The sequence below is a fragment of the Cibotium barometz genome, chromosome 50 (genome assembly GCF_041138505.1).
Source record: "Cibotium barometz isolate CiBa-2024 chromosome 50, ASM4113850v1, whole genome shotgun sequence".
Taxonomy (NCBI): Eukaryota; Viridiplantae; Streptophyta; class Polypodiopsida; order Cyatheales; family Cibotiaceae; genus Cibotium; species Cibotium barometz.
The window spans coordinates 5,656,595-5,681,643 of NC_141095.1; the positions used below are offsets into that span (position 1 = coordinate 5,656,595).

Below are 25,049 nucleotides of genomic sequence, written 5' to 3' on the forward strand. Positions count from 1 at the left end.
TATAATCTATCTCACACTTGGGTAAGTCTACACGTGTAAATCAAAACTGGTGTTCAAAGTGGGTAACTAAAAAAGACACTGCCCAAAATCAAATTGGTTGCCAAGTCGTCGACAACAATGCTCGAAAAAAAATGGCCTTTAATGTATTTATTACCAACAAACTTTGACCTTGTCTTGAGGAAAACCGATGAAAATATAATAGTTTTAGTTATAACACCAACCAATCATAGGTTTTTGATTAAGGAAATAGGTGACAAGTGTGAACATGGTTTATGCTTAAGTTTCATTCCCTTCCATTTCTCCCAATGTGTGGGATTGAAACCTCAATGAAACCTTTATTATAATTGTGTGTGGGACTGAAATATTCTCTATTATGGAACTGTCACGTGGTCGAGTCCACGTGACAGCTCCAAAATAGTCCACGTGGTCGAGTCCACGTGACAGCTCAAGAATAGTCCCCTTCTTATGAGGGGGATGGGCAACTAGGGTTTCAGAAAAGATGGGTTCCCTTTATCCTAGAGCTTGCTTAACTTTTGGAAAATGTGTCTCATTTTGGGAGGAGAAGGAAAAGTCAAGCCTTCATGTTTTCAAAAAATAGTAGTAATTGGATGAAAGTATGAGGAGGTAGTGTGTGTTTGTTGTGGTGTTCAATTCCAATCAACTAAAGAAAAAGGAAAAAGATGCTTGTCGCTTCAACCCATGGTGGGAAGGATTCACTCGGGTCACTAACGTTCGCTTTAAAGGTCCATTGTACTAGGTGGGAGGCCGATCTCTCTCTTAAAAGTTCAAACAAACGAAAAGGAGAGAGAGAGAGAGAGAGAGAGAGAGAGAGAGAGAGGTATTAACGTCGGTAGAATGCAACACGAGGGCATATACGACCAACGGTGGGACTTACAAAACTAATGTCGCTTGCTATTACAACTTGCAAGGTTTTTTCTTTTAAAAAATATTCTTTTCACTTAATTAAGTTGAGGAATCATTTTTTAAAAGGGTGAAATTATATTAGAAAACGAAAGAGATACATCAAGCTTTTTTATCCGAAGAAGCTTTTTTATCCGAAGAAGCTTAACTTCACTATTAAACACAGAAACTAGGAAATTTTGAGAATGATTAAAAGAAAAAGACTGGAATTATATTAGAAAATGAAAGAGATACATCAATAAGAAGCTTAACTTTAACACTGAAAACGGAAGGCAATCATACTGGCATATTCGGGAAAGATGCTCGTTTTATGGCATTTTTAAAGGCTGTGAAGATGGTGGAGTACAAGCACCAGTCGTCTGCAGCTTTTCTGCCGTTTTATTTCATGTGAGCCAATTTAGCTCATCTGAGGCGTAGCCAGAGAGCTGCGGTAAGCTTTTGTGCCATTCCCAAGCTCACCTTGTACTAATATACAGTGCGCCTCATTGTCAGATGGTTTTGCTTTATTGTATCCAGGGCTCATTACAGTTTGCCAACCTTATCATTCTCTTGAGTTTCTGATGAAGATGAGCAATTGACCAGGGCTCCCTTGAAAATGGATTCAAATGACAACAATCCCAAATGCAACATGGATATCGTCATCTCAGCTAACAAGCAGCAAGAAGAAGAAACTAACAGCACAGTGAGATGCTGCAAGAAGCTACCCACATCCGCCAGATCGATGCCGACAACGCGATTCCGAGAAGCAATCTGCAGGCTCAGAGAGAAGAAAGAAGCCATTGAGCCAGGAGGATGGAAAACCATGCCCTTCATACTAGGTGTACTTGATTAATAGTTTTATTTTGGATATGTTACAGTAACTAATCAAGCTAGCTTTTTGCAGCAAGCCTAAGCTATATAACCAGTTACCACTAATCATAAGAAGCTCTATAATATATCAATTCCCATAATTCTTCAAGTTGCACTGCATTTTTTTTGGGAACATCATGTGATTGGATGCAGGGAACCATTTTGCATGCTTGGGCCTGCAAGAAAAACTGCCCATTAATGAATGAAAATGTTTTATATTGTCCCCTTAATCATCGAAACCGCACGCAGTTTTGTGAGGTGATTGGTAAATGCAGGGACTGAGGTATGTGACAAGCTGGCCACCATAGGTCTGCTGCTAGGCATGATCCTCTACCTCACCCAGGAGTTCCATTTCGAGCTGCTGGCAGCTGCCAACATCCTCAACATTAACACTGGTACTGGCTACATCTCCCCCATCATTGGGGGCTACCTCGCAGACTCGTACATCGGCCGTTACTGGACTTTGATAATATCTTCCTTCATCAATCTGCTGGTAATTGAAAACTACTATTATATGATGAAAGGTTGTTACATTATGTTGGTTAGGATAATTAAGATGAAGGCTTCCCACTAGTATGCCAAGCAACTAGAAGTTGTTATATCACAATGATTCACCTCTATGCCAAGCAGCTACAAGCATAAATATTTTGGTTGGACATCAAGGTTTAGCTAGAGATAACAGGGAGTTAATCATTCACTAGCTGTGCTCCACTGATGGATTTCCTCTTTTGCCATGCAGGGGATGTGTTTTCTGCTTCTTACAGCAGCCATCTCCTCCCTGAAACCTACCCCATGTACGTCCACTAACACAGATCAAACCTTCTCGCAGTGCCCACATGCCAGCACAGTCCAGCTGTTCTTCCTTTACCTCGCCTTCACGCTCATCGCCATCGCGACGGGTGGCATAAAGCCCTGTTCATACCCTTTTGGTGCAGACCAATTCATGCAAGACACCTTGGAAGGGAAGAAGTCCTTCCAGAGCTACTCCAACTGGTACTTCTTTGGCATTTACCTGTCGGTGGTCCTCTCAGCAACGATTGTTGCATATGTCCAGCAGAGTGTGGGCTGGGCCATGGGTTTTGCCATACCCACCATTATCATGGCCATCTCCATTTCTGTCTATGTTCTGGGAAGCCCTTTGTACAGGTATGAGGTTCCAGCAGGCAGCCCACTCAAGGAACTTGCCAAAGTGTGCTTTGCTGCATTCCACAAGAGAAAGCTCCCACTGCCACAAGACCCAACTACTCTTCTTGATCTTGAGATAAATGCATCACAAAAGCATATCGGCGAGAAGTATGTCCATAGTGATCAGTTCCGGTTAAGTTCTCTATCATCCTAAGCCCCCCTGCTTTCATGTATAGTTGACTGTTGTGAATTAGCGATGAGTATTCATTTGAGACATGAGTATTCTGGCTTGCTTTTGCACCAGGTTATTGGACAAAGCTGCTATAATTAGTGATGGAGATCTTGGAGCAGATGGCAAGGTGTTGAGACCCTGGAGACTTTGCTCTGTGCACCAGGTGGAACAGCTAAAACTGGTCATCAGAACACTGCCCATCATGGTAGCTGTCATGCTGCATGTCCTGGCTGTCTCCCTGCAAAACAACTTTCTCCTCTTGCAGGCCAGGACCATGGACAGGCACATGTTTGGCTCTTTCAAAATACCGGCAGCTTCCATGACAGTGTTTGGAATGCTTGCCATAATGATATGCCTCCCATTGTATGATAAAGTGGTCCTGCCATATGCGAGGCGAGTGACGGGGACGGCGAGGGGGATAACATTTCTGCAAAGGATAGGGATTGGCAATGGGATGAGCATTGTTGGAATGGTGCTATCTGGGATAGTGGAAAGCCAGAGAAGGAGAGTGGCAAGGAGGAGTGGGCTTCTTGACAAGCCTAAGGACGTTGTGCCTATGTCAGTGTTCTGGCTAGTACCCCAATTAAGTTTAATGGGGGTAGGAGAGGCCTTCAATGGCGTGGGGCAAACAGAGTTTTTCTATGACCAAGTGCCAGAGGGCATGAGGAGCACTGCAAGCTCCATCAACTCTTGTATCAGTGGTGTGGGAGTGTACATAAGTGTAATACTGCTCACTGCAGTGCAGAAGCTGAGTGCTAGAGATGGGAGAGTAGGCTTCCTGGATGATAATCTCAACAAAGCCCACTTGGATAAATTCTACTACATCGTAGCTGGCATGATTGGGGCGAATTTAATCTACTTTCTGGTTGTATCAAGCTGGTATTCTTACAAGAATGCAGTAGTTAATCCTTCTCCTAATTATGGGAGCCAAATTAGCATGGAGGGGGATCAAGAGCTATTAGTACAAGTTCAGTATGTTCCAAGCAAAGAAGAAACTGCTAAGAGAGAAATGGAACATCAAGAAGAGCAAGCAAGTTCTCATGAACTCCTGTTGTGAGTGGCAATTTAATGTAGCACATTCTGGGCTAGTGTGGGGGGCTGTACAAGGATCAATGAGAATGGACCCAAGAAGACACAGTTCATTATGTCCTTGATTACGTTGCTAATCACACGTGACCTATGTGTAAGCACTAAAACCATTGCATGTGTTGTATGTTGTTGAAAACTTGGCTTTCCCACACAGGTAATGTGTCAATGCTTCTCCACAAAGAAGAGTCACATTTGAGCCAACTTAAAGGCCTCAATACTATGGTGTGAATGGTAAGTGTCCACTTACCCTCTCTCAAACAGTAATTGACCACCACAAATATGGCTAGGATTTATCATCAAGGAAGGTATGCATTTAAGCCAAGCTCTCACCATCCATTTGCATCCGTAATATAAAATTATGTGTAATATAAAATTATGTCCTTGGAAGCATTGGAAGCCTTAGGAACACCTACACTGACTTCTAATTGTAAATTTCACATTGTGTTAAATTTTGAAGTGAGAGTACTCTGTCCTCAAATTTTTGAGAGAATAATACACATTGGTTATAATTTGTTAAAGTGTAATGCCTTTTGTGGATGATCCCAATGCAATCCAATACCCAATAATTCGTGGACAAGAGTGGATTGAAGCCACATTGAAAGCCCCAGTACTACTTGAAAGACTCCATGGCTAAGACCAACCCAAGTATTGCATGATTGGAATAAAGATAAGAAGACTTTGAGGGTAAATGGGCAAGCCATTGAAACTCTTTTACTTCTTTCTTTGGGCTTGTCAATTCCATTCTTCCACATTTCTTTGGAATTCCAAGATCTTTAGGTGTACTTCTCTAGGATGCATCTCACCCCTATCTACTAATGGTTAGTGAGAGAGTCCCCCCAATAGGCTTGAGCATGTCTCTTCAACCAAGTACCCCATAGATTCTAACAAAAGAAATAGAATAGAGGCTAATGGAAATTGACATAATCCTTGTAAGAGAAGTTGGTCTATTTTTGTAGAAGAAGCTGATCCATTTTTGTACGTACCTATAAGTTCTAACAAAAGAAATAGAAGAGAGACTGCCCAGTAGACTTGAGTAGCATGTCACTTCAACTAAGTACCCTACAAGTTCCAACAACAAAAGAAATACAAGAGAGGCTGATGGAAATTGCATAATCCTTGTAAGAGAAGCTGGTCCATTTTTTTTGCAAGACATAAAGAAGCAAGAAGAATAGAGAACGATGTATCCCAAGCATTGTTGAAATATGTAAGCCCAGGTTGTTTGGTTGAGTGTGTGAAGGCACCTTAGAGGTGCAAGATATTATCTTGTGTGTTGTGGAAAGATAAGAAAGGCCACGTGAGATACTGTGTGAGTGGTGAGAGCCATATGAAAGAATGTGGAAAAGGGATTGCCACATGGCATGACACATGTTGAGTGTGTCTATTCTCCTCCATCAGTGTGCTAATTATCATTATGGATTTTTTATTATTATTTTGAGCCTCCTTAAGTATATTCTAACCGTGTGATTAGACTAGGCTTAGCACGATTTCTCAAATTCTTAACAATGTGGTATCAGAGCAAGGTTTAGCTAAGCTTAGGCTATTGTGGTTGGTATTTTCATTGTGTTTTTTTAGTGTTTTGAGAGGGAGGAAAAAATGGCACACTCATTATCATGTGGAGGCTACATCATTTAGAATGCTAAGAAGAAGGCATGTTGAAGTACAATTCTGCTCATGGCTCTATAGAGTCTTGTACACAACTTTTTCAAAGCAAGATACTTTAAATGCTTATGTCATCTTTACACACACACAAAGTCGATGCAATGTGCTGAAAGTCTGGTATATAAGCGTTGTGTTGAGCTTGCCATTTACCCAAAATAGGCTTTGCCTCCTCTTCGTTCTCAACTTCATCTCTGATTCGTTTCCTCAAAACCTCCACTGTATTTTGGATTTTAATAAGCCTTACATAAAGCTTATATAAGGCTTCAAACCTTATAAAATTCCACTCGGCTTTAAGCCCTATAATCTTCCACTTGGCACCGTTGGCAGCAGGCAGCTCTTACGTAGAGCATGCGGAATTGATGTTGGGAGAGAGCCAAGTGTTGCTGCTTGCGCTTAAGCTCTGATATTTGAATTTGGTTTGTGAGAAATCGATAGTTTAGTTGGTAGCATGCTTGGTCTAGAGCTCATCCCACATTGTATGTGTGATTTGAGTTTCCTTATGCAGCACATGTGGATCAAGGGTGAGTCCTTATGGTACATTAATGTGGATACAATGCATCCACTCTACACACAAAGTCGATGCATCTATAGTGTGTATTCAGAGTGTCAAGATTCGTTCACAAAAACACTTAAAATTTAAAATCTTCTTTTTATGAGTTTTTTAAAATTTGCAAGTTTTAATATTTTTACAAGTTTTATGAAGTGCTTGTGCACATATTGAGGTTTTAACATTATTTTATTTCAAAATTAGAAACTTTTAAATTTAAGAAGATTGTTTTTGTAAAAAGAGCAAAAACCACATAGTTTATAAACGTAGAGATGCAATTCTTGATTTGATTAAAAAAATATCATATTTTAAAGCCATTTTCATGCTTTCAAGCATTTTTTAGAGGGAATCTTTTTAGATATCACCTAAGTTGCCCGCAACAGTGTTAGTAGGCATGGCTTATGATAGCAAAGAGCTTGCGCAATAGAGAGCACATCACACACAGAAAAATAAATTATATTTTCTCGTCCTTAATATCCACACAAAGGAGACTATAAGCACAATAGTAAAACATGGAAGTTTTGTGAAAACATGGCAACTCACAGGTGAAGATTCTAGCAAACACACAATGGTTGTCTGCATAGGTAGCTTGATATGGATGCAGTGAGCTATTTATATAGGCAAGCTGTTCACATAGGTAGCTTGATATGGATGCTTTGTAAACTTTTAGCAAAGCAATCAACAACAACTTTCCTATGGCTCTACTACAATAACAACTTCCCTAAGGCAAGATTGAACCGCCATGCAACTTTTCTTTACAAAAGTTGTGTACAAAGGTAAGAATTTAACCGCCATGTAGCTTTGCACCAACACTACACCCTTCCACTATGCTACACCATTTTTGTGATGAAGAAGGAAAATCATATGATAATAAAAAATCTAAATTAATCAAGAAAGTCTTGAGAGACTAAATAAGGAAAAGATGGAGAGTAACAGAAGTTATATTAAGAAATGTGTAATGCATATATTAAAATGGAAGAAAAAAATGTGTGTTTATATTTGAGTGTTTAGAGAGTGCATCAATAAATTTACAAGTATGAAGGAATTAAAAAAAATCTTACCTCAAAGTAGAGTTCAATAAAATGAAATTTTTCCCGTACAACAGTGTTTACTGTGTTTTTTCTCCTCCCTGCACCTACTTACTACTTGATTCTTGAAGTTTCTTTTTTGATGAGATTGATGCTACCCATCAAGACTCTCTATTTTGCTCAAGGTCTTCTGCTCTAGTGTTGTGGCTTGTGCTTCTCCTTCTCCTTCTTATTGCAATTGTGTGTAGCTTGTCTGACTACAAGCTTTCCTTCCTATGTTTCTAGACTTTGCCTTCGTCTCTCCAATGAGGCTGCTTCTCTTGCTTCAACAACAATGCTTGACACTCGTCTAGGCTCCTCTTGGGTGTATCTCATCTTGCCTCAACTTCTTGCATCAACCATAGCTCACCATAAATCTCACAACTTTCCCCTTCTTGGCATAAACAAACCTCCTCAAGGTATATCTCATCTTGCCCCAACTTCTTGCATCAACCACCATAGGTCACCATAGAGCTCATAACTTTCCTCTTCTTGGCATAAATGAACCTCCTCTTCAAGGTTTACACGGCTATCAACATGGTCATCGCGTGAGCATCCCATTATGCTCACGATTAAGAGGTTGCTTCTTCAAGTCCATTGAGGACCTTAGCTTCTCCCTTGAGCTTACTAAGGCATCATAAGCTTTCTTTCTGTTGCAAATTTCCAAATTGCCTCCTTCCTTGAGGTATTTAATTCCCTCTTGGCCCAATCCAAGGCCACTAGCCATCCATCTTATCCTTGCTAGTTGGAGAGACTATATCTCTTATACAAAGCTTTTTTGTCCAAGCTTTCAATTGTACCTGTTGTGCAACACCATGTGCTTTTAGGCCGAGTGGAGCCTAAGCTTTAGTACTCATGATAAGGCATGTAATAGTTGATAGAGTCATGTATGGAGTCTGAGTGGAGACCATTTATATGTTTGTATGGTGCCTTGACTAAGCCATCAAGAGCCTTAAAATGGATGTGTACTCTCACCTAAATTATGAGGGTTTGCTACTGGAGCCTGTCGTGTGCCTGAAACGCTTTGTAATGTGGTGTGCATTGAGTTGTGCATGCATGGGCGATGCACTTTGTGGGTTAGTTCCTTTTTTAATGTGAATGGGTGTCCAAAAGCACTTGGGCGCACTGGAGCAAAATGGTGCTCACTAATGGACTTGAGTATCTACACTGGTAGACACATACACACACACTGAGTAGATACTCCAATTTGTCATTAAGGAGGAGTGTTGAAAGATGACTTTGGCACAATGCCAAATTGTCGTGTGGGGAGTACACTATTTGGGGTAGGGCAAGACATTACGCATGGTCAATTGCAATGGAGCTAAGAGACCTATGTGGCTCGAGGGTTTTGTAGTATTGAGAATTTGGGATAGAGGCAGTGTGGATCAAATGTGTGGTGTAGCCAAAGAGGAGGCCATGGAAGGATCTTAAATATGGTAGGAAGGTCCCAAGTGGTGGGTCTTACCATGGGCTAGGCTTGCACCCACCATGGTCCCGCCACATCCAGAAAAGAAATGTACCTAGAGGGTTGTTGACAATAAGGCTCAATGTAGGCTTATGGAATAATAATGGATGTGATAAGGTGAGGTTGAGACCATTAGGTGTGATCGATGGAAGGCATGGCTATGTGGATAGGTGCTGGACGACAAGGTTAGGAAGGACTATCTGAGTCTATGTGCCTATGTGCCAGTGGGTGTAAGGATCTGAGTGAAGGGACTTGCAAGGGGCTTGTTTTGTAAGTAGAAGTGGATTTTGGTTTGGTCTTAGCTCGATTTTTTGTTAGACTTATGGGTGGTTGGGAACAATTAGACTATTTGAGAAATGTGCCTGCAAAAACCCTAATTGTACCAGCTCTACCCTTCGTGGTGGGGGAAGCCAAAATTAGTAAAAGGAGGGTGAGAAGTGTTTTACCTGCACTTACTGGTTGTCTAGAAGAACCTATACGTTGATGTTGTGTTGATCTTTCCTTGCTACAATGCTGGTAGCAAGATCAAATAAGGTCTTCTTTTTACCAATGTGGCTTCTTCTTTTTACTGGTGGCATTGTTGGTGTACTAATTAGTGGGTCAACTTTGGGGTTTGTGTGTGCATCATAGTCTTCTTGGCTTGTAACTTTGCCAGGTTGCTTTGCTGGGTCACAAGTGGTGCTTTCTTAGTTTTGCAAGTGGGAGGTGCCTTGCAAAGCATACGAGCAATGTGGTTGGGATGTCCTTTGCTTGGCTTGAAGTGTTTGGAGAAGCCAAGACCGGGCTTGTGGGAGCATCGGTGATGGTCTTGAAGAGGCTAGATGGCTTGTGTTGGTATGTCAAAGGTGTGACCAACAGTGGCGGTTTGGTGGTTGCAGCCCTCAGTGATTCCTGTTGGGTAGAGAAGTTAGGTGTTATGTTGGTAAGGCCCTTCCCTCTCTCTCATGGTGTTGAGAATCAATCTTTCTTTCTCGCAAAATTTCCACTCTTTCTCACCTACTCTTTCTCTAACTCTACTGCTCCTTTAGCACTCTTGCTCTCTTATTGCCTTCTTTCTCTCTAGCTTTCTCACCTCACTCACTCTCTCCCCCCACTACATAGACTAGGAGAAGAAATCTTTCTCTTTCTCACATCAAGCACTCTCACTTGCACCGCCGTCTTTCAACCTTCTCATCCAAATACACTTGTTTGGAATACTTGCCAGACTTTTCTTTCAACCTTCTCATCCAAATACACTTGTTTGGAATACTTGCCAGACTTTTCTTCCTACCATAACTCCAACTGGGCAATCACTTGATTGGTAAAAGAGCAAGACATCACAAAGCTAGGGTGCCCCATGGCAAAACCAAGTTCATTATCCTTCCCTCAATCAAGACAATGATGCTAGTCTTGGGGTCAAAGATTCCCAATGGTGGTGGTTAGTTTGATATGTTATGGCTAAAACCTTTACTCTAGGATAGGTTTCCAATCCATGCATGCCAATCTCATTGTCTAATTGGCCTATAAAACACAGAGACAATGGCATTGTTTTTCATCTTCTTCATGTGGCTTACTTTGATCATGTTCTTTTTATTGAAAGTAGAGACAAAGATGTCGGCAATCTTGAGAACATTCTTGAGAGTAGAGACAGGAAGGACTTCCATCAAGGCTTGAAAAGCACATATGGGATAACTCTCAGTAACAACCACCCATGCCCGTGTAGCTTTCATGGCAACAACACAACTCTTGCTAGCATCACCCTACCCATAAACAACAACCTTTACCAGTTTTGATATCATTATAAAGTTTTTCAAATGAATCTTTGTTCACCGAGACATTTACATTAATAGTAGGGAAAATAAGGACATGCATCTGGTACAAAAATTTGTGCACACTAGGAGTCACCTCTGAAACACGTATGAGTCTCTCCTTCATCCATATGGTGCTTATTGGGATTTTGCTTGATCCCATCATACAAGATGGAGATTACAATGTGGAACTCGTCATTGTCAGTGGGAGAAGGTACTGGGAGCGTTCCATCCTTGGCGTAAGCTTCTTCTGCCTTCACACATTGCTGAATTCAAATGTCATTTTATAGATGAGGACTACAATGGAGCTTTGACCTTCACAAAGGTTTTGCACACAAGGAATTGTGCACTCCCATAAAGGGGGGTTGAATCACTTCATACACAAAGGATAATGGCCCTTTCTATCAAGAGAGCATCACAACAAAGGTTGGAGTACCATAATGTAATTTTCACAAAGTTATCTTGATATATTTCTTAGCCACTCCCTAGGTTAATGTTTATGCATTCATGTAGGTCGTATGAATTTCCCCCCAAATCAACCCAGCCCATCCCGCCTTCTAATCATGTGACTCTTCAAAAGAATGCGTTCAAGGCAGTGGTCATAACCTGGGGAATTCACAAGCCATATCTTATGGCACCACGTGAGTGTAAGGGAGGGGGTTTTTTAGAAGGGGGTACTTAAGCTTATAAGTTAGGAGGGGTGAGGGGGATTTATAGTGGTGGGAGGGGGAGAAGGGAGCAGGGGAGAATGAAAGTAGGGGTTTCATTTCTTCTTGTAGTTTACAATATGTAATCTAGTGGTGTAGTTTGAAAACTTCATTAGTTTACTACTCTTTTAAGCTAACCACACATGAACAATTTTTGGAGAGTACATGTAGGCCTTTGTGCTTGTAACACTTATATCCATGCTACTTACATGGGTTGTAACTTGTCACATGTATAACATCGATATCTGCTATTTGATCTTTAAACCTTAAATTGGGGGTACTTGAATTTCATAATTGGCTTAGAAAGGGGTATAGTTTATTTTTTAAAGCAACTTAAAAAGGGTTTGTTATGAGTTTCATGCACGTAGGCGACGTCCTCTTTCTATGGAAAGTGAATTCCCCGGGGGTCAAAAAGGAAAGGAACAACCCTAAACATTACCCTAAAGCTAACCCTAAAACCCTTAATAGGTTTACGACGCTTCTGGTGGATGCCCAAGAACCACTGCAAAATACTCTTATGAGTTTTCCTCGGGATAGACTGTGAGGAGTCTCAAGACCCTCTGGAAGAATAAGTAGATAAAAGGGATCTCCAAAATGAGGAAACTATTTCCCCCCCGTCATAATGCTCCATCTATGGTACAATCGTCTCAAGCTAAGGAAGAATCTTTCCCTAAGGACCAAAAGACTCCGAGTCTAGGGAAAAAGAAGAAGGGCAAAGGGAAGAAGAAGATTACTAAATGAATATCTTATCCTATAATGTGAAAGGTCTGACAGACCCTAATAGAAATGTCATGTTAAATTTGCAGCAATGTGATGAGCTATGGTGGATCAAATGCTAGAATCAACATCATTAGAAAAGAGATTAGATGATAATTAAGATGTGATTAGTGAGCATGGATAATCAAAACCCAGCAAATTCTCATTAGGCCAATGCCTCAATTTATAGAGTTTACATCCAAGCATCCAATCCCACTGATTTCTCCTTGATTCACTCCACCTATCCCAGAATATCTCCACACTTCCTAAATCTCCTCATGCTACCCTTTATTCTCTCCCAGTAGATACTTCTCACCTTTTCACAGGTTCTCTCACATTTACAGATTCTCTTTTACACCCTCTTGTCAAGGGCTTGTTCTCCCGCACACACCCTATTCACTTGTATATTTCAACAATTATCAAATCCTAGCTTAAAGATCTGTCTTTATCCTGAGGTAATATGTCTCATTATATGCCTCCAGTCCAACCCGCTTCATGGGAATCTCATCAATGTCTAATAGTAACTGGTGATTTCAACATGGTGGAACACGCCTCTATAGCATATTTCAAGGCCTAGGTATAACCCTATAGGGTAGAGAAAGAAGGAGTTGGAAGGGCCTAGTTAGATTCCATGATTTATTTGATCTTGATACCTCAAAAAACTTCACCTAGTTCAACAATAGACAAGGAAAGGAGTTAAGGAAAGCAAGATTGGGCAGATGTTGTGTCTAGCTCAATCTATAATAGCTTCTTTAAAACCAAAAACTCAGTCCTCACATCGATAGCAATGTCATATCACTACCCCCTGTTAACTTTCCTTGAAAAAGAAGATCACAAGGTTAGAGCCTCATGGTTAAACCCGTAACTTTTGAGCTGCCCTCTGTGCAAAAGGAAATTCAAACGATCAGGTCCTCCCGCTTCTCAGAAGGAGGCTACCCTGCAAGACAATGGTCTTTAGCAATTAAGAAGACCCAATCCTCTTAGTGCTGGAAGAAGGTGACTCAAATCAGGAAAAAGAGGAGAAATATTAAATACCAAAGACTCCATGAGCTAGAAAGTAGAGTGAACTCACGGGACAACTTTGTCCAAAAGCTGAAATAATAAAGTTAAAGGACAACCTAAGGAGGGAGGACATCAGGTGTAGTCATTTAAAGCTATTTTTCAAAGAGTGGTCGGTATGGAAAATTGACAGACCTTCCAAAGAGATGTTTGATTTGCTCAAGAAAAGAAGGTTAAAGATGCTATCCCTTTGCTCAAAAAGGTTGATGGATCTCTTGCTACTTTTCTCAGTGTTTGAGAATTTGGAGGCTATGCATCATTACTTTACTATAATATTTAGCCCCCTACCTTCCTGCTCTACTCAAAGAGCTGAGTGCATGAAAGAATTGATGATGCAACTAAAACCAAGGTGGTCCCCCCAACCTCGCTTGGCAATTGGAAACTGATCTCAGCCTTTCAGAGTTAGTGCCATTGACAACCTTAAAGTTAGAAAATACCCAAGGGTGGATGGTCTTTTGGCTGAATTCTTTCAAAAGTTCAAGGATATCCTGGTGGTTCCTCTATTGAAGTTCTGGCAAGAAGCATGCCGGGGCATTGCCTAAAGTTATTGCTTTATGGGAATGAATAGAATGATATGCAAGAAAAATCTAAGCATGATTTTTTTCCTTTAAAATAGACTTTGAAAAATATTATGACAGATTGGAATGGGATTTTATATTGATCTCACTGAAAAATATGGGCCTAGGGAAAAAATTTATACATTTTGTGGCAACATTGTTTGGCAATGCTAGGGCAAGAGTATGTGTGAATGGTCTCCTCTTTGTGCCAAATAGATCCATAAGGCAAGGATGGCCTCTTTCTCCTTTGCTTATTGCCATAGTAGCCAACGATTTGGGCTAGCTGATAATGATAAGATGCAATCGTGCCACAAGGGATCTATCTACCTAACAGCCAAGGCCAACTTTGTCTTTAAAATAATTCACTGATGACACAAATGGTCTTATTAGGAATGATGAGACAGGTCTATAAAAGCTTTATGGGAGTTCCTAGACACCTTTTACATGGCCTCAAGTTCTATAATCAACCAAACCAAAATAGGTAATAAAACCCTACTCTCCCCTCCTCGGATTGGTTGATCCAGTAGGGCTATAAGGAAATTTTCTCAAGGAGTATTTTTAGACTGTTCTGGGGATCCCTATGGGTTTTGGGGTTACCATATATTAGAGGTGGGATTGGATAAAAGAAAAACTAGAAGTGAATCCAACTATATGAGCTGAAACTATAACTATGCCATAACTCTAGTACTCGAAAGTGGCTGTTACATAGCCTGTCATCCACCACTAGCGGCATATTAACCATAATCTCACCAACCATGCCATAAGTGTGGAAGCTATCACCTCGGCCTGTCATCAATGTCCAGCATAGCACTGGTTAACCTCGATATCTCAACACTCTTCCTTAATCTCAACTCCGCACACTAGAGTCCAAGTAAGCTCCTAAACCTGTGGAGCTTCTCTGTGCCCAATGCCTTCGTGAGGATGTCAACCACCTGATCCTCTATGCTAACATATACCATATCTACATCACCTGCTAGAACCTTCTCCCTCACAAAGTGATAATGCACCTCAATGTGCTTCATTCTAGCATGGTATACTGGGTTACTGGCCAATTGTATGCTACTCATGTTGTCACAATAAATGACAACCTTATCCATAGGCTCACCCATATCACCAAGTAGCTTCTGAAACCAAGCTACCTCACAAGCTGCCATAGCAGCAATCCTATACTATGCCCGTTACATGTGTGGAGGCCTTGTTGTATTGATCCATAGCCCTAAGCATGATTAAGAACATTGATGCTAATTATCATATTATTAAGACACAAAGAAGAGAGAAGAAGAGAAAGATTAGGTGTCAAGGCTTCTTTATTCATATGGTGGCTTATGCTTGTATATGGCTGAGGCTTATGGGCAGCCCCATAGGGGTTGACCGTTAGCCCTTCTACATATTCTCTAATGCTTATAAAATGAATGAATGATGAGCTATCTTTTTGCCACTGAAAACAATGTGATGCTTATATATGTTGGTTGGTGCTGCTGTCGCCAACAAAGGACAAGTAAAATATGCCTTTTTTTCCTTTATTAAATGTTGTACTGCCTTGATGCCTTGTCTAAGCTGCTACCCGACCTTCTTGCCCTAGCCGACTCACCTAGTAAGATGCTCCATAGGTAGCCAACTCACCTAGTAAGATGCTCCATAGGTAGCCGACTACACTGTTGACTATCTGCCGAATGGGCATCCATATCCTCCATGGTACTGTTTATGGTGAAGATGATGGAACTGCTGATGTCGATGATGAATGATGATGGTGTTTATGCTTCTACTAGTGGTGATGCCTTTGATGCTACTTATGATGATGATGCTTATCCTACTATTGCACTAATCAAGCATTTAGATAGTTTGTGCAGCTGAAGATTACGCCATGGTGGCACGGGCGTGCACGTGACATTCTCTTCTGCTAAACTTGATTTGCTTAACTTGATGATGAGGTGGACACTCTGTCGTCCTTCCTCCCTAGACTTGACTGTGAACTGCTACTGCTGAGACTGACTTTGACTCGTACTGATTGATATTTTTGGTCTGAACACCTTCACTCCTGATATCCACTTCCAAGTCTTTGATGAAGAACTGAGCATATGTTCACTGTTGTCCCCATCTCCGCTATCCCTTAACCTTGACACATTGCTGGATCACCTGTCGAAACTAATCGTGCCTGTTGCTAGGCCTTTGGAACTAACCTGAGAGCTTACTGAGGTACTGGGTCTGCATACCTACCCTCAGGGACTGCTTCCTCTAGCTTTACCTGTTTGTTGTTGTAGATCACTCCATCTGCTACCATGTTGCGTTCTTCCTACTGGAACTGTGCACCTTCCTTGGGACATAGCTTAGTGGGTTGAGCCTGAATGCTCTGATACCAATGTTACATGCGTGGAAGCCTTGCTGTAATGATCCACACTCCTAATCATGATTAAGAACATTGATGCTAATTATCATATGATTAAGACACAGAGGAGAGAGAAGAAGAAAGAGATTAGGTATCAGGTTTTCTTTATTCATATGGTACAAAAAGGTGGCTTCTGCTTGTACATGGCTGAGGAATGAATTAGTCCTTAGCCCTTCTACATATTCTCTAATGCTTATGGAATGAATTAATGATGAGCTAATGATCTATCTTTTTGCTGAAAAACGATGTGATGCTTATATATGTTCCAGGAGTGCAGCTGAAGATTATGCCATGGTGGCACGGGCGTGCACACCTGTTTGCTGCAACACTGCCAACCCAATCAGCAGCATCTGTGTATCCATGTCATTGTATCTTTATACTAGTCTCATAGAAAAGTCCATAATCAACTATGGAGTTGATGTACCTGAGAATCCATCTAGTCCCGTCCAAGTGTGGCTTCCTCGGAGCCTGTGTAAACTGACTCACAAGTCCAATAGCATAGATCAAGTCTGGCCTAGTAATGGTCATTTAGATCAAGCTACCCACTGTGCATGTACGTAGCGGGGTCCTCCAAAAGCTCAACTGTATCTGCGTCGCGGAAAGCTTTGTGTTCTTCTCCAATGGCACTGAAATAGGCTTACATCCTGTCATACCATACTTGGACAACATGTCCAAGCCATACTGCCTCTATAATAACAAAATGCCAAATGAGGTGATCTCACCACCTCTATGCCCAATAATTACCATAGCTCACCCAAATCATTCATCTCAAACTTCTGCTTCAAAAGCCTCCTAACATTATGTATGTTAGCATCACTATCACCAGTAATAATCAAGTCATCCACATAGATGACTAATAGCATGATCCCTCTATCTGTCTGACTAATAGCATGATCCCTCTATCTACACATAAAATTTGGATGTGCATCATTCTCATAGCCTGGTTGCTGCATCATGTATACTTCTTCTTGCAAATCACCATGCAAGAAGGCATTCTTTACATCCATCTGATGTAAAGACCAACCCTTTGCTGCTATAGCCATAGCAATGACAGGTCTCATGGTTGCCATTCTTGCAACCGGGTTGAATATCTCCTCATAGTCAATGCCATAAGTTTGCGCATAGCCCTTGGCAACCAATATTGCCTTATACCTACTCACTATACCATTAGCACTATGCTTGATTTTATACACCCACTTACATCCAATTGCCTTCTTTTCCTTAGGCAAAGGCAATTACTCCCATGTTGCATTTGCATCCAATGATGCCATCTCCTCATTCAGGGTATCTTCCTATTTCTTATTTCTACGTGCCTGCTCAAAACAAGTGGTCTCTAACTCGTGCATTGCTTTAACCATGTAAGTATAATGATGGGCTATATATCCATTATATCTCAACTTGTCAATAGGATACCTAACCCTCGCGACTGCGTACACCTAGATCACTGCCAATTGTCCTTAAAATAGCCTTGGTGGTTCTCCTTCTTACACCAAGAGTAACCACAGAGATGGAATGCCAAGATCCTCATCAAGGCTCTACTCATAGCTGCTAGAATCACCCTCCACATATGAGAGACATGTTGAACAGATTAGGCACAAAAGGTTGATCTACCTTTTCCTTCCCTTTGCTGCTTGATACATGTGTACCTACATCTGTCCTCAACCTACCTAACTATGGACTAACATTGGATCCACTACTAGAGGAATCTCCAAATCCACTAAGCATGTGTGTGTAATATCAACACTTCTTACATTGTCTTCACCCGCTGGTGCATACTAGCTACTCATCTCGTCAAAGACAACACCTTTGCTTATTCGCATCTCATGAGTGGTAGGATTATAATATCTATAACCTTTCTGTTTAATTGGTATAACCAATAAAAATGCATTTCTCTACCTTTTGATCCAACTTTGTTCTTACTTTATCAAGAACATGCACATATGCAATACACCCAAACACTTTCAAGTGAAACACATCTAATCTTATGTCTATAAAATTTTATTTAGGCGTCATACCATGAACAGTTGCAGTGGGTGTCCTGTTCATAATGTACACAGCAGTTGCTATTGCTTCTACCCAAGAACAATGTGGCATATTCTTGGACACGTGTCACTTCTCCAATGTGCCTATTTTTTCTTTTCATATTACACTATTCTGTTGAGGAGTGTACCTGTATATAAATTGTCTCTTGATTCCTAGGAAATCGTTGAGCTCATTGGAGAAATATTCTCCCCTACCATCTGATCTCATGCATTTTATTTGCATGCCTTTTTCCTTCTCGACCAAGGCTTTAAATATCTGGAAGTGAGCAAACACCTCACTTTTCTCCTTCATGAAGTAGTAAACCTACACTTTACTAGTGTGGTCATTTCATCAATGAACGTACTATAATACTTGCAACCTATAATTGTTGTAATCATGATCGATTCCTATACATCTGAATGTATAACATTTAATGGCCTTGCACTGACATGCTTTTCATATGGGAAAGCATGTTTATCCTGGTTATACCAAGCTGGCATGCTTCACATACTTTATGCATACCATCAACCTTAAACTTTGGCAACCCTGCAACAATATTTTGGGCCTGCATAGACTCCATCCCCACTGTATATTCACATGACCAATGCACTTGTGCCATATGTCAATATCTGCTCTGATACATGTTCCATGCGTAAGCATAGGTGCCTTTACCTTAGGCATGTTCACATCCAAAGTAAACATCCTGCCATTTCTGTTACCCTTTGTAACCAAGCGACATTGATTTTTTAAGTCTTCCACAAAACATTCTTGAGGATTAAACCTCACTTACAGACCCTACTCAACCATCCAACAGCATCCAGGTTCTTTGTAATATTTAAAATATGAAATACATCTTCCAAGTACTTCATTTTGTCATTCTGCATAGATAATGGCACTTTACCAACATGCGCAATGGGATGTGCATTATCATCACCTATTTCTACATAACTTGGTTTTTTCATTTTTGTATGTCTCTAAACCACTCACCGTGAGATTGATCATGTAGTTAGAGGAGGCACCAAAATCCACATACCATATATCTTGATATCCTGACACATCTCTTGTTGTGGAACTTAGCATGTACTACATCACAAAAAGTTGCTCACTTCTATCACTATCTTGTGTACTAGATGATGCATAGTTGCCTTGCTGCAACTTTTCACTTTTAATGTCATTTTGCTTTTTATAGCAGTCCTTTGCGATGTGCCACAATAATAGCACTCTATGCTATTTACACTCTAATTTCTTTTCCAACTATCTCGTCCTCTTTGTTCCCTTGCCTCTAGACTAACCTCTTCCACCTGCGCATGATTGCCTCTAGACTAACCTCTTCCACCTGCGCATGATTGCTGTGCTGGCAGCTGGCAAAAATCTCAGCTTTGGAGAAAAAGGACGACATGACAATGAGAGACTATATGAGATATTTCTCAAGTAAAGGTAGAGAATCTCCCTAGTTTTGTTAGGCCTTTCACAATAGTTCTCTGTGGATCTCTATCGACTCTGAATTCCGACTCCATTCCTGACTTAAGTCATTCTTTGCCACCGCCTTCTGCTCATTCGAATTTCGGCTCCAGACTATTAAATCCCCCACGGACTCCGCACTTGGCTCCGTTTGGTTGTTTGCCTAGTTCCACTCCAAATCCGTGCGACCTTTTTCGGCTCGCCTTCGGATCTACAATCTCGTCTCTGAACGTTCGATTCCTTAATCTTTTGTTTCGAGCTTCGAAATTTGACTCTAGTTCTCATGATTTCGGCTCCAGAACCAGAATTGCATGGATTCATTCACGACTCCGATTCTGGATTGCCTAGATCCGATCGTGAATCCGATAAATTTTCTCTTGATCGTATCTCCAAATTTTGCATCTCCTAAATTCCTACTCTGAATCTCAGGTTCCATAGCCTTTCAATTTCCAGTCCATATCTGTTATTCCGGATCGGATTTTGTAGGTTGTAATGGACACTACACGAACAGTTTTTCTTGTATTCTTCCTATCTCTTTGAGAGAAATGGCAGTATTAGCGTAGTCTTGGGTAGAAAGCAGGAGCAGCAACACACCAAGGGTGGTTAGGGTTTCAATCAAAACAGCAATTTGAATGGTCCTCTGTAGAGATCCAATGATACGGGCTCCCTTCAAAAGCTAAGAGGGACCGAATTTAGCACAACAGACCAAATGACAAAGCATTTCAACCTTAGCAACTTCCATAAGGGCAGCAACACGATGGAGGGCAGCGAAGACGTAGGCACAGCTGGGGGGGATGGGTTACATGGACGGTGGCTAACGCACGCCAAATGGTGACCGAGGAAGGAGAAGGGGGCGCATATGGCAGGCGCGGGAGCAGAGCTTGGGAGACGACGAAGGCGCATATAGGAAGTCCTTAGGGTTTAGGGTTTTTTTGGTTACTAATTAAGTAATTAATTATTTCGTATAATTATGATTATGATTATTTTTTCTTTTTTTCTTTCTTTTTTTTAAATATTTTTTTAATTTATACTTACTTTAATTAGAAAAAGAAAAATGAGAAATTAGAGGAGGGTGTGAAAAGATGTAAGGAGGAAAGAAGTTTAAGTTTTTGCAAACACACACACAAACCTTAGAAGAGAACACACAAGATGAGAGGTTGAAAATTTATTCTTCTTCATCTCAACAAAAAGAGGTCTACCAAAGAGATAAGGAAAATATAACATAAGTACTAAAGTACTATATACATACGATCCATAATGTGAACACGCTAAGTAAGTGAGCTAGCAAGATAAGTATACCATAACTTAGTGGTGGACTAGTAGATGGTATAGTCTAACTGTAGAATCACTGACAAAGATCCATTATGCCAGCATCCTACCAAACACGCCAGTGATGTAAGTGACAAAAACGGTCACCCAGGCATATCATAAGTGTCAGCTCGTGTTGATATTAACATCTCAGCACTCCCCCTCAAGCTCAACTCCATCGCTAGAACTCCAAACATAGTTTGGAATCTCCGAAGTTTCTCTACTCCCAAGGCTTTCGTGAAAATGTCAGCTACTTGCTCCTATGTACTAACATACATGATATTAATGTCTCCTGCTAAGACCCTCTATCTGATGAAGGCTTTCGTGAAAATGTCAGCTACTTGCTCCTATGTACTAACATACATGATATCAATGTCTCCTGCTAAGACCCTCTATCTGATGAAGTGATAGTAGATCACTATGTGTTTGGTCTTCGCAAGAAAAATTGGATTCCTCGCCAACTACATAATGTTAAGGTTGTCGCAAAATAGATGACAACCTGCCTATCAACCTGCAGCCCTAAATCACCAAGTAGTTAGCTCAACCAAGCTACCTCACACGTTGCCATTGCAGCACCCCTATACTCTGCCTCCATACTCGACAAGGCAACTATTAGCTGCTTCTTGCTGCTCCATGTCACAGCACCACTCCCAAAGGAGAACATAAACGCGCTGGTAGATCTCCTATTTACGATACTATCAACCCAATGTGCATCGATGTATCCAAACACCTGCAACTTCGTACCAACCTCATAAAAAAGACCATAGTCTAATGTGGACTTCACATAGCACAATGTGCACCTCACACCATCCAAATGTAGCTTCCGAGGAACTTGCATAAACTAACTCTCCAATCCAACTGTATAGTTCAAATCTAGCCTGGTGATCGTCATGTAGATCAAGCCACCCACTATCTTCCTTTACATAGTGGGGTTCTCCAAGATCTCACCCGCAATTGCACTCAAATTGCCATTTGAATCTAATGGCATATAAATTAGCTTACAACAAGCCATACTATATTTGGACAGCATGTCCAATGCATATTGCCCCATATGCCCTCAGCCATCCTAATAACCTTAATGCCAAGAAAGTATCTCAGCTCACCCAAATCCTCCATGTCAAATTTCTACTTGTTGAGAAGACATTTCACACTCTTAACTTCCTCTCCACTATCACCCCCCAACAATCAAGTCATCCACATAGATTGTGATGACCACAAGGCCCTTATCACTCTTCCGCACGTAGAGTGAATGATCAGCATCTACCACATGAAAGCCAATGGTGATAAGATATTGTGCTATCTTATCATGCCATGCTCTCTGTGCCTGTTTCAAGCCATATGAGGCTTTACGCAACTTGCATACAAAATTAGGGTGACCCACATCTTCATAACCTCGTGGTTGATCCATATACACTTCTTCGTACAAATAACCATGCAAGAACGGATTCTTAACATCTATTTGATGTAAAACCCATCCTTTTGATACAACCACCAATAACAACTCTCACGGTTACCATCTTGGCAACAGGGCTAAACGTCTCTTCATAATCAATGCCATAAGTTTGAGCATAACCTTTGGCAACCAACCTTGCTTTATATCTACTAATACTTCCATCTGAGTTGTGCTTTATTTTATACACCCACTTGCATCCAATATTCTTCTTGTCCTTAGGCAGTGGCACCAAGTCCCAAGTCTCATTTGCATCCAATGTAGCCATTTCTTCATCCATGGCTTTCTTCTAATCCACATTCCCAACATCTTCTTAAAGACATGTGGGTTTAACATCTTACATAACTTTAGCCATATATGTATAATGATGAGCCATATAATCATCATATGTCAATACAGGTTTTCTAAATCTCCCTGACCTATGTTGCTTATGATCACTATCTAGCATTTTTGTAACTTCTCTTGCCTTCCTTGCACAAGGTGTTCTATTAGCTGGAATCCCAAGCTCATCATCAAGACTCTGCTTTGAGCCACTAGACTCTCCATCAACAAAAGAGTACCCCGTAGAAATGTCAGGCATACCAAGAGGCTCACCAACCTTCTATTTGCTTTTACATGATGTACCAACTACATTTTCAAGACTAGTGTTTTGACGTAGCATGCCACTTCATGGTCTATCAACAAACCCAACACAAGAGAACTCTCTAGGTCCACTACTCAATGACTGTGATTGCTAACTTGCATTCTTTGCAATCACATTTCTAGTTACATCAACCCTAAAGGATCTTTTTCAGCAGCATACCAGGTACTCATTTCATCAAACACAACATCTTTTCTTACCCTCAACTCACGTGTAGTAGGGTTATAGCATCTATATCCATTTTGCTCAAGGAAAATTCCAATAAACACACATTTTTCTACTTTTGGATCTAGCTTCATATGCAACTCATTTGGCACATGCACATAGGTAATATTTCCAAAAACTTTTAAGTGAGAAATTAAGTTTCTTGTAAGCGAATTTCTCCTCTAGCATTACATCATATATGGCTGCAATAGAAGTCTTGTTCATGATATAAATTGCTATAGAAACAGCTTCAACCCAATAGCTATGCGACATATTCTTCTCTGTCTCATCAATGTGCGTGCTATCTCTGCAATGTGCCCGTTTTTTCGCTCAACAACCCCATTTTGTTCACTCCCACAAAGACAGCTCCTCAATCGGGGTTTTTTGTCGGTGCCTCTTGAAGAGCTCCCGACAAAGGTATAGTAGCCAACACAAAGGAGGAAGAGTAGGTAAAGCTCTTACCCTCATACCGCTTCCTGCATTTCTCATGCTTGCCACTCAGTTCCTTAGCATGAACCAAGCTCTAATACCATGAAAAGCTGCAAGAAGAAAGAAAGCTTGGACTCTTGCAAGCACATACACACTCACACAAACTCTAGAAGAGAACACACAAGATGAGAGACTAAAAATTTGTTGTTCTTCTCAACAAAAAGAGGTCCACCAAAGAGAGAAGAAAAAAGTAACACAAGTACTCAAGTACTATGTACATGCAGTCCATAATGTGAACACGCTAAGTAAGTGAACTGGCAAGATAAGTATGCCATAACTTAGTGGGGATGGTATAGTCCAACTGTAGAATCACTGGCGAAGATTCATCATGTCAATATCTTACTAAACACGTCAATGATATAAGTGACAAAAACGGTCACCCAAGCATATCATAAGTGTCAGCTCATGTTGAGGTTAACATCTCAACAAGATGGGAGGATTAAAAAGCAAGGGAAGTTTTTTAAATAATAAAAATAAATAATGATTAAAAAAAAGGTGGAAAAAAAAGCACGAGATGATGGTTCTCTCTCACAAAATGTGGAGAGTGAAAGGAAACCTAATGCAATAAGACAACTATAGTCAAACATGTCTAGCATGCGTCCATTAAACAAGAAAGATTTAATTGTACGCGAGTGATCAAGAGAAGAGCTCACAAGTAAACTTTATAAGGAAATGATTGTGTATTTCTAATCATGGAAATTGACTTGTATTACAAATGACTAGTTTTCACAGTGGACAACTAGATTTAAAAATGGTGTGGAGTCCATAGACTCTCTATTTGACATTAAATACATGATAAGGCTAATTCATATGTTCCAACACCATCTTATAAAAGAGAATTGGCCATTCAAGTGAATAAGATGAGCAAAGCACATGGTAAGGCTGCTTTACAAAACATGACTGCCCGTTCAAATGGGTAAGATGACAAAGCGCCTTATGACAAGCTGGGCAAAGTGAAACCATGTTAATCAATGGTGTGATTAACAACCCCCTTTCCTACTACTTCTCTAGCCATGCTGAACATGTCTTCTAATTGAGTTGCCAAAGAACCTTTGGCAATTATCCTTGCTTGTCTGACCACAAGATTCTAAGGTGCCCATCAATGTGGCTAGGGGTTAAATATTGAATTACCCGAGGACTCTCAGCTTGAATTACCCAAGGACTCTCAGCTTGTTGTGTACTTCCTAGAGTTGGTTATTACCCTATTCCATCCTACTTGTTCCCTCTCGAGGGTGGAATCTAGTCTCGGTAGTAGTTAAAAATTTTCTT

General features: G+C 40.7%; 1 protein-coding gene and 1 pseudogene across 2 annotated transcripts; one reads left to right on the forward strand and one right to left on the reverse strand.

The window, feature by feature from the left end:
* The first annotated feature begins 1,208 nt into the window (after positions 1-1,208).
* LOC147609758 (protein NRT1/ PTR FAMILY 3.1-like) lies at positions 1,209-4,612 on the forward strand. Of its 2 annotated transcripts, none has more exons than XM_086786969.1 (5): positions 1,209-1,351; positions 1,438-1,739; positions 2,046-2,263; positions 2,510-3,087; positions 3,200-4,612. In XM_086786969.1, the coding sequence occupies exons 2-5, from the start codon at positions 1,517-1,519 to the stop codon at positions 4,182-4,184; spliced, it is 2,004 nt and encodes a 667-aa protein (XP_086643095.1). In that variant the 5' UTR covers positions 1,209-1,351; positions 1,438-1,516; the 3' UTR covers positions 4,185-4,612. The 2 variants fall into 2 exon arrangements, with proteins under 2 accessions (XP_086643095.1, XP_086643097.1); XM_086786971.1 differs by having other exon boundaries at positions 1,210-1,351; positions 1,504-1,739.
* A 5,512-nt stretch (positions 4,613-10,124) lies between these two features.
* LOC147609759 (adenosylhomocysteinase pseudogene) lies at positions 10,125-10,868 on the reverse strand (annotated as a pseudogene).
* Between the last annotated feature and the right edge of the window lie 14,181 nt (positions 10,869-25,049).

Bases quoted from the DNA above. Each gene is read 5' to 3' on its own strand.
- LOC147609758 (XM_086786969.1), top strand. From the start codon at position 1,517: ATGGATTCAAATGACAACAATCCCAAATGCAACATGGATATCGTCATC. The intron at 1,740-2,045 runs GTGTACTTGATT...TGGTAAATGCAG, and splicing joins AACCATGCCCTTCATACTAG to GGACTGAGGTATGTGACAAG. The intron at 3,088-3,199 runs GTTAAGTTCTCT...CTTTTGCACCAG, and splicing joins GTCCATAGTGATCAGTTCCG to GTTATTGGACAAAGCTGCTA.